This window comes from Siniperca chuatsi, linkage group LG16 (genome assembly GCF_020085105.1).
Source record: "Siniperca chuatsi isolate FFG_IHB_CAS linkage group LG16, ASM2008510v1, whole genome shotgun sequence".
Lineage (NCBI taxonomy): Eukaryota > Metazoa > Chordata > Actinopteri > Centrarchiformes > Sinipercidae > Siniperca > Siniperca chuatsi.
This window is the reverse complement of record NC_058057.1, coordinates 11,346,525-11,356,989: the sequence shown is the minus strand read 5'-3', so window position 1 is coordinate 11,356,989 and position 10,465 is coordinate 11,346,525. Positions and strand designations below refer to the sequence as shown.

Genomic DNA, 10,465 nt, shown 5'->3' with positions numbered 1-10,465 from the left:
TTTTATTACTCATGACTAATGAGTGTTAGCTTCCATGGTTGAAGGAGCTTTCAACAAAAATGTGATATTTCATAAATACGAAGAGCAACTTTTTTTATTATATAATTTATATGAATGCTTGTACAACAATTTCAAAGGCCTAAAAGGTGAATGAATAAACTGTCCTTTCTGTATTCCCCATCTTCATATTTAAATTTTGTGCCTGACTTGCTTATCCAATGTAAAATTAGTGCACATATGTTTACAATAGTTATGTTACATTATCTTGAATAGCTTCCGATGTTACTTCTTGGGTAAAAAGTTGGATGGAGCAAATGATGGAACAAACTCTGGAGACTTATGTCATATGACCTGAACTCAAGTCACAATTTTGTTAATTTGAGATTTCAACCTGCATGAAACCACTACCAGAGCTTTGTCTAACTGCATTAGCTTGCATCAAGTCTTGGTTGGTTACCATTAACATAACACAGACACCTCTGGATGCTAACGCCATCCACAGTATCATGAAGTGGTTGCAGAGAAAAAATACTAAGACATTTTTATAAACTAGAAACACATAGCTACACCACCTCCTCTCTTCTGACATCAAAACTGATGTTCATGCTAACCTGACAATAAAGACACGAAAAGCTGGTCACTTCTCCAGAAAGAAATGTGTGGTTGTTTGATTAAAAGCCCCCCGAACAGGACTCCTGGGCCGGAGGTGGGCTGGTGTTCGCCAAGAGCACTGCACGGGGAAAAAGAAATACGACTCATAGCATTTTTTTTAGGATGAAAATATAAAACTCACATGTTCTCTTTATTTGCTGTATATAGATAGATGTACACCACTGGAGATTTGGATAAAAGCACACACAAAAAGCTCATGTTTGTAGAATCTCAACACATGTCTGGAGATGAAAAACAAAAACGGAAAAGATGTCTGTTTACAAATAGATAAAAAAACTATCCAAATCCTATACGGTTTCTAAATGTAAATAGTCACATGTGTTGACGTCTGTGCCACTTACCAACTCTTCAGTTGCTAATAACCTCTGTATTCTGTACACGGGGTATTTTGTACAAAATATGAAATCTACCATTTAATAATAGTTATAACATAAAATAAAAGTACATTATATGTACAATATTAGATGAAGCCGTTTAGTATGAGACATATACTAAAGGACACTTCATTCTTTTCAAAGAAAAAGAAAACAAAGCTTATGTAAAAGGAAGAGCTCCAAAGAAGCCAATATTAAAGCCATTTCATGAAGAACAACAGTGACCAATGGGACTCCTGCATGACAACCCAGACAAATCATAGGACAATCAGAGGATGTAGATTACTTAAGGGATGGAATCACTTTCCATTCATCAAATCCACTGTAATACCCAGGGTAGAAGGGGATGAGGTTTTTGTAAAAGCCTTTGGTGAATGTTGTTCTTCAAGACAAACATGGAGAGAACGGAACAGCGTGACTGCAGTATTATTTACAATTTGCACATTCAGTAGAAATACTGACAAGAGGTTCTGCAGGCAAAGGAAGAATAAAACCTCAACAAAAAGAACTTGCAAGCATCCAGAAGCAGATCAAATAGATGTCCAAATAACGAGCCCTACAGGCTAGTAGGTTTTTACTGGGGGGGTGTTATAGCAAGTGTGCACATCTGGGCAGAAGGGGTCAAACAATGGTACAAATCTCAAGTGGAATGGGACAGTGGGGGCACAGAATGGAAAAGTCCTGATGGGAAGTGATTTCTTCTCCTGTGGAGGCTAGCTCTTATCGACTGGCACCCGGGGGAGGTGACCCCACACACCAAGACAGACAGCATCAAGGATTTCAACTCTTTACCAGTTTGTTTTTTCAGTTGTTCTATTTTCTTTCAAGTTTTATCAGGAAGTGCTTCATTGCTCTCTAGCTTGTAACTACAAAATCAACTTTGTAGCTTCTACAAGGCATGTGCTGGAGTCCAAGTGGCTGGAGGTGTGCCAAGTGCAGATCTGTTTTTGGAAACCAATGTTACAGGGGTTTTTTTTTTAACGATCTGGCATTTTAGTTCACGCTACTACTCGATTCTCGGTTGAGCAAATATCCCCTTAGACTATAAAAGGCACTGTGAAAAGAAAGGCTTATGTTTGACCTCTTCAAACCAAACATACCTCATCTATGAAGCAGTCTAATCTCGAACAAGTGTTTTATAAATAAAAGGGTCTTGCTTTAGAAGAGTAGAAAAAGCGATTACAATCAGCACAGTTTCTGCCCCCGTTTGACTTCTCTCAACACACAGCAACATCGTGTAAATCCCAGACGAGCAACTGCATCTCTCTGAGCTCTTGTAAGCCTCACATGAATGACAGCGACTTGTACTGAATGCTAATGACCATGTTAAACACACTCCTACAATGGCTGGATATGAACAGGCAACCAAAAATAAATCCCACAATCCCCTCTCATGTAACTGGTGCAGCAATCCAGGCTCAGGCTGGACTCATCCCAAGGACCAATCAAATGGATCTAAACATGTAATAACAAATTATCTGACCATTGTTTGAGCCACCGACACACACTGCAACCTGTGTTATCTTATTGCCTACACAATTAAAAAGATCATTTTTAAGAAAGGAACTAAATTAATGAGAGAAGAAAGGAAGAAAGATCTGGAACCTGGATCTTTGTCAGGCCAGCACTGTTTGATGAACAGGACTGTGTTGTAACGCTTTTAATCCAGACACTCCGCTGGGAGTCCCAGATGACCCTGTCCTGATTAACAGAAGGATCAATGAATCTTCACAGCTAATGGAAAATTAACTGAGAAAAAATAGCAAGCTCCAAACAGAAGAGTTATACAGATAGGAAGTGTGTTTTACTCTGAGAAGAGCTCCTAAAATACTATGTAGGAAAAAATATAAACAGCTGTTTAGTTTAAATGTTATGAGAAAAATAGCTAATTTTAAATATATAGAAACAACTGACATTTTCTCATCAACAGATGCTTTTTAAAAAAATGAAACTAAAGAAGTCCTCTGTGGAGGTTACAGTTGGGAGCTCATATTATTTGTACAAGCACCTGACATCTATAAAGAAGAGGCAAGAAGAGACGACAGCTCACACACAGAACAGAACACCTGAGAAAAATGACCAGAAGGGGGCAGCACAGCACCCCGATAATACAACAAGGACAGGAAAAGAGAAAAACAAGGGACGAAAAATGAGACAACACAACAGTATCTAGGGTGAAGTTCAGGGCACGGTGCATGTCGTGGTCATGCAGGACCGTCCAGCACCACAGACGTCTCTGCTGGACAACAACCAGGTGGGTAAAAGACGGAGGGGGGGCGGGGATCAGTAGGGACCGAGCACCGCTTGTCCCGAAAAGCTGAACCAGGCTTAGATGTGTGGTTTGAGACATTTCCTGTGTCAGGTGGAGCTGGGACTGTTCAGTTCTGTGTTGTGCTGGGCTGGACTGAGATACCAGAGTTCTTTTGTTGTGCTGGCCTCTGTGGACCTGTGGCTCCTCTGTGGATGCTGCTGCTGGCTTAAGGTGGATCTGGGGTGGTCTCTTAGTGGCCGTCGTGCGTTGTCAACATTTCCTCGGCTCTCCGGTGCAACTCCAGGGCTGTGACAGTGCAGATGTCCCTTGGGAGTTCTGATTTCCTCCGCATCAATGGGCGCTCTCTACGCTGATCTTTTTGGATCTGGACACATGGAGACAGTGGGACAGACTGTGATCAGTAACATATAGCACTAAAACATACTCCAAACCTACTTCATAGTCATTTCACTTCTGTACAGTAGGTTGTCTACAAAAGGTGAACAGAAAATGTCTCACGCTTATTTCTGTCATTTTTCTACCTCTGAAATTTGATCCAGACAAAAACACGTCTGCCTTCCCAACCAACCTGTTCTCACACTTTCAACAAGCACCAAAAAATTTATTTTCAGTGCGATCCAAATGTCTCACTATAGCTGCACATCCAAAGCAAAACATTTTTATGAAGAGTAAATAATTGCATGGCATGACAGGATAAGTGCCAAGATGAGCAAGCCTCATGAGGCAATGAAAAGTTAAAATATAAAATTTTTAAAAAGCATGCAAAAGAGCATGACCACTTGCAAAGGCAAACAAATGACTTTAATGCAAATAATTTAGTTCTTAAATTCTCACAGTTTGTCCCCTATTCCACTTGGAAGTCGGAAGACAGCTGGGATACTTTGTGAATCACGTCACCCATGTCTGTTAGCTTTGAATAATCACTTTCACAGAAGAAATTATTTATGATATAGAGTGAAGGAGACAGTTTTTCTTCCTAGTGTGTAACATTACCTGAAATGGCCTCAAATGTTTTAGCTGTGGCTGGTTTCAAAGTGAATTTGTGTCCAATCACATGTACATTGAGCATACACACACTATATACTGTAGAAACTAAACATACTAAAATATGAAGGGCTGCTGAAAGGGTATGTAGTAGGACACAGTGGCTTTTTGTACAAGTTTGTCAAACCCACGAGGCAGCTTCCAGTCTTTATTATAAACAAATCTTCACTGTGTTTGAAAGGCAAACTTAAGTAAAATTGCGGTCATTTACACATGAAACGAGAATAATATGCTGAGAATTGATTGAAATATATATATATATATATATATATATATATATATAAACAAAAGATAAAAGCATAGCTGTGTTTTTCCAAACTAACAAAATACAATAGTGAGTATATTGTTCTAAATGTATTTTAGTGGGAAACCCTTTCAACCAGTCTATTAAAACATTGATTTAGTAGGTTTACACAAAGCAATCACATGGCACATGGAGTTTGGTGTATTTGGGCATAAACCACCAAGCCCTGCCACAGCACCTGCCTCACACAAAAACACATGAATATTCACTGCTACATTACACTATACACGCACACTCCATTACCTGTGTGGCTTCCTCCTCTACTGTTTTCTTTAGCATGTTGACATCGTCTAGCAGCGGCCCGTCTGTCTCCATGTCCATCGGACCGTCTGAGCCTGCCGAGTCAATGTACGTCAGAAACTGTACAGGGAGAAGAGAAGAGGAGGAACGGTTAAAAGGCACCACACTTTGATATAATCTTTCTGGTGTGTTTAATTATTCCTGCTTTTGACTTTAAATCTTTGATGAACTTTAAGAACCTTTTCGTTTTCACATTCAGACTCATTTTGGACACTCAATGACATTTTATCTAGTGCCACCATGAACATATATGGAGCCTCTATCTGCTTTTTTTTTCTTGGTGCACGGTGAATACTCAAAGACTGTAATTGGACAAGTGCAACTGAAGCACTTGTACCATACTGCGTGATTATTGTAGTCACAGAAACATTAAATTCCCATACAAGACTATAGTTACTGAGGCAATCCTGCAATACACCATCAGCCACTAAGAGGTCTGCAGTATTAATATATTACTAGGTTAAAATCTCTCACCTGTGGGTTTGACTTTGCAAGATTCTCAATCTTCAGCCACGCTTCTTCTCTCTCTTTCCATTTGGCTTTCTCTCTGACACATCAAAAGGAAATATTTACTCAAAGATACACTGACTTCACAAATCTGTTATATATTTTCAAAGCATTTCAGGAGTTTGTGGTGACATTTCTGGTTTACTTACCTGCTTAGTCCTTTTTTCCCTATTTCTAATGATGTTTGTATGATGTTTATGACAGTGTAATAAGACCAAGAGAGCTGTAGCTGCACTGGAAATTCGGATGTGACGTCTCACTTGTGACTTACTTGCTTTTCTCTGCCCTGAACTGTTGGGTGCAGTCATCAAACAGTTTCTGGTTCATCTCCATGAAGAGTTTCAGAGCATTGTAAATCAACCCATGGATTGTCCTGGCAGACAGATAAAAATTACCACGGGTCACTTGATTTACGTACTTAGTAGAGAAACACAGAGATAGACACAAAGGAAAGCCTGCGCAGTGACTCACTTGTTCCAGTGGGTCTTGGAGTTGCGGTAGAGGGATGGGAACATGATGGGCAGGATCTTGGCGGCGTTGTCACTGATCAGGCTCATGATGTACTCATTGTTCCAGTAGTACAGAGCTCGTTCTGCCACCTAACAGCACATTAGTTCATAACAAGGTTACATATGTAGACAGACAACTTTTGATGGGGAAAAAAAAAAGAAAGTGTACCCACATAACCTCTGCACATGTGTATAACAAACATACTAAATCACATTATACGTGTACTGGGATGGACGTCAGACCTGAAAGTGTGGGCTGGACACACACTTGGCCAACTGCCTGAAGAGGGGCTCCATGACTTTGACAAACTCCGAAGGCTCAATGACATCCAGGATCTCCTCCAGTTCATTGAGGAACATCACCTCTTTTGGACTGTGGGTCTTTGGCCAATACTTTAACAAAGCCATCACCGTCTGCACACAAAAGGACAACAGGCTGATTAAAGGAGAAGAAGAATGTATGGACGGTTGATCTGTCCAACTAATAATCTGTTGATTATTAGTTGGACATATTGAAGTACTACAGGAGCTAGGACTTAGAAAAGTTTGACAGACACATATGTAGAGAGATAAGCACAGATAGCTATGTATATACTTTGTTTGTATATCAGTGTATTTGTCGTCCGGGATCGAGGACCTTTAAATCCACTAAAATCAGATTAAGTTTGTTTTCCTATTTCTTGTACTGAAATCACACAGGCTAAGCAAGCAAATGTTTTCTGTCTTTTTATCCCCTTTTATTTTTATCGAAATAATTCCAATGCATTTCCTCTGTTCTTTACTAAGATTTTAAAATAATACAACCACTCAATCCTGAAAGCATAATGAAAGACTGCTTAACATGTTTTTCTTGGTGGCCAGCCAAATATACTATAGTGAGTCCCTGACAAATTACATTGCAACTAAGCATAGTAAGGTAATATCAAAAACTAGACTTTGGAAACTAATCATGAGCAGACAGGATACTAAAAGGATAATTCAATCAACACTATTAATGACATAACATTAATAAATCATGTCTTACCGGTTCTGTGAGGGTGCTATCCTTCTCTAAGAACTGTACCACACAGTAGGCCAGCTAAGGGAGAAAGACAACACGTTACCACTTCTAACAAACTGCAGTATTGTAAACACTGATGTGTTATAAGGGTTTGGATTTTTTTGGCAGAGCAAAGCATAACACAATATTAAAGATTGACAAAGTGGTTACCTGTGGGTGGTATACACTAAGAGACTTGACTTTGTGTAAAGGCAGCAGAACTTTCAGCAGGAATATCTTGTGCTCTTCTTTCAATGGTAATGCAAACCCATTGATTATGCTGTAAGGAGAAATAAGCGCTAGAGCTGTACTTAAGACTCTAATGGACTCTAGAAACAACAGAGAGATAAGACAAAGGCTATACATGTACGTATCAATAAGAATGTGCCCATTTAATCATTTTTTCTACTGAAAACCGTTTTTGGAAATAAACCAAAAACAAAACTACACCCCGAAACCAAAACATCTACAAAGTTTTATGGGTGCACCACCTCTCAAAAACATCTTACCTGCCTAATATTTCCAGTAATTCTGCTATTCCATTATGATGTTCAGTCTCATAAATGAACCTGAAAAACAGCAACACAGTGATACATCATGGTGGTACATTTAACAAAATACACTGCATTAGTCACAAACACAAGTGTCAGTAATGTACCCCACTCAACTACTCACTCACCTATAAAATATGTTATTAATATGTTTCCTAATGTACGCTCGCAGGCCCAGGAACTTGCCATAGATGCGATGAAGTGTGGTCTTTAAAAAATCTCTTTCCCTGGGGTCTTCACTGTCAAACAGGTCTAAGAGCTGTGCATAAAAAAAAATGTTACTGAGAGCAAATTCAACTGAGCACCAAATACCAAAATCTATGAAAGAGAAAGAAAAATACACTTAAGCATCATTAAAATGCACACGATTGCCCTTTCTCTCAAATATTTATAACCATGCACACAAACTTGTATCATTATGTGCTCACCTGCATTACAAACCTCTGGTCAATATACTTTTTGGCTATGTTTGGTTGAAAGTCAGGTGACTCTAAGAACCGTAGGAAGAATTCATAGACAATCTGTGGAAAGAAGAACAGAGGTTAAAAGAGTTGAAAGTAACAGCTGAATGGATTTATTCTCATCAGTTTACAGTGAATATGCAAGACTTTGTCTGAGTGTGTGTGTATTTGTGTGTGTACTGTGTACCTGTAGATGTGGCCATGCAGCCTCTAGCGTGGGCTCATCTTCCTCTGGGTCAAACTCGGCACCCGTGGGGTTGGATGATGGCGGCAATGTCCTAAACATATTCCCAGAAAACTGGGGGGGGACAGAGAAAGGTAGGTCAGCTCAACAATCCACTGAAAATTCAATGTCACTCAATCAACACAAGAGATTCATGATACCATGCTTCAACACTCGACACAGACATCAATTACAGATTCAATCAGTTTATTTAAAAAAACAATGTATCAGGGCTCCAGACTAACTTTTTCCACTAGTAGCACTAGTGCTCTCTACTGAAAATTTTAGGAGCACCAGCACAAAATTTAGGAGCACCGCTTGAAATCGATATGCAGCGCAGATGCACTATTCACAACCTGGATGAGTAACTAGCATAAATTAGTGTATTAGTGTAATATTATAAACATTAAATAAATAGTATAATGTTAATATGATAGTATGTCAGTACTACATTGATATTCATTATAATTTCATATAATAGTACACTATTTAGCCTACCACTAGTATTAATTCCAGTTGGACAATACAGCAGTTAAAGAAATACACAACCAACATTTAGAATATTTGTAGGTTTTGTTTTGCATTAAAGCCTTGCGCAAGAATGGATTGAGGAACTAGTATAAATCAGTGTAAAGTATAATCATATACAATTAAATAAAAAGTATAATGTTAGTATAATATAAATATATTAATTATATAATGTTACTATATTCATAATTTTGTATAATAGTATACTATATAGCCTACCACTAGTATAATATTAATTCCAGTTGGACAATACAGCAGTTAAAGAAATACACAACCAACATTTATAATATTTGTAGGTTTTGTTTTGCATTAAATCCTTGCGCAAGAAAAATGGTCTACATCGGCGGTTAGTTTATAATTTGTTAATGCTAAGTACTAACTTGTCAATAATCATAACCATCCGTGCATAACAATGAGTACAACATTTGAAAGTTTACTGTAGCACATCAACCTTTTTTTTAATGTCCCACCCCATCCAGGCTGTGATTGGTCGGTTCACGAAAAATTACATTTACGAGTGCATCGACTTTATGAAAAGTTGAACATCAACAAAAGGCACCCGCTATAGCGAAACAGCCAGCTAGCCAAACCCAGACCTTGCTTATCTTATCCCTGTTGTCTTCTGCCTTAAGGCTTCAGCGGTATAACCTTGCCTAAAGGTACTTGGCGTTTTTTAACGCGAGGGGTCGCGCCGCTTCCCAGCATTGGACGCTTGATAGGCGTGCCACTAGTAGTCCCGATAGACGATTGAAACACAACAGGAAACACTTCCTGGCTGCACCCGATTGGCCGAATGCTTTCACTCGTGGGCTGTCTGCTCCTGGATTTCAAACCGGACAAACATGACAGCTCGTTTGGAAACTCTTATATTGCGGAAATAGTTCACCGAATAGTGTTTCTGAGAATATTTTAGGCGTGAATTAAGCCATGCAGTTGCTGAATCTGTCTTCATTTTAGATCGACAAGGTTTAGTTCAAACATTTATCGAGAGTTTTCCAGAGGCGGCGAGTCGCGCTGGGCCTAAATTGCATAAAGTAGCCTAGATTATGCAAATGAGAAACGGCCAACACGACGGTCCGTCTCTCGAAAAGCTATGCATTGCAGGGCTTTCTACATAGACAATGAATGGAAAGCGTGGAAATGGCGGATCCTGAGAAGAAGTACCATAACAGTTGAGCTGGTATTGAGGATATGGGCTGATGCGTTTCTCTCGCTCTTGTTTTTCTACAATGGGCTGCTCAAGCGGCTCACAAAGCGACCGGCCCTGATGGCCAGTCCGACTATGGGAGGGTCTGAATGATCTTTTCTTTTGAAAAGTGAATCAATAATTTATGTACTCACAGCATGAGTAATACACGCTCACACAAACACACACAAATTCTCGCTCCCTCCTGGTGTTTCACATGATAGATGATGATTTAAAGAAAACAAAACAAAAACGGGGAGAATATTTACAAGTTGCACTGGTGCTCCTAGTTATACAATTTTGTAGCACTGTCTCCAAAATGTAGTCTGGAGCCCCGTATATACAAAAATAAAATGGAATCACTGGACAACAGGAAGAGTCAAATTCTCTTCAAACTCTGGTATCCAAAGGCTGAGCGTGCCTGAAAAAGGCAGAAAAAGTAAGCCATCTGACTACACTTACTGTGATTTAACATGCACATCGTGATATGTGTTT

At 39.2% G+C, this 10,465-nt stretch overlaps 1 protein-coding gene across 3 annotated transcripts in view; it reads right to left on the bottom strand.

Moving 5' to 3' along the window:
• Positions 1-845: 845 nt before the first annotated feature.
• ppp2r5cb (protein phosphatase 2, regulatory subunit B', gamma b) overlaps positions 846-10,465 on the bottom strand; it is a 32,924-nt gene continuing 23,304 nt past the window's right edge. For all 3 annotated transcript variants that reach the window (XM_044170317.1, XM_044170318.1, XM_044170319.1), the window contains 12 exons: positions 8,221-8,331; positions 8,001-8,093; positions 7,701-7,831; positions 7,531-7,590; positions 7,193-7,301; positions 7,007-7,060; positions 6,226-6,396; positions 5,945-6,072; positions 5,745-5,846; positions 5,441-5,513; positions 4,910-5,026; positions 846-3,682 (listed from right to left, as the gene is read on the bottom strand). In XM_044170317.1, the coding sequence (XP_044026252.1) occupies positions 3,548-3,682; positions 4,910-5,026; positions 5,441-5,513; positions 5,745-5,846; positions 5,945-6,072; positions 6,226-6,396; positions 7,007-7,060; positions 7,193-7,301; positions 7,531-7,590; positions 7,701-7,831; positions 8,001-8,093; positions 8,221-8,331 (1,284 nt within the window). In that variant the 3' untranslated portion in view covers positions 846-3,547. The remainder of the gene's footprint in view (positions 3,683-4,909; positions 5,027-5,440; positions 5,514-5,744; positions 5,847-5,944; positions 6,073-6,225; positions 6,397-7,006; positions 7,061-7,192; positions 7,302-7,530; positions 7,591-7,700; positions 7,832-8,000; positions 8,094-8,220; positions 8,332-10,465) is intronic.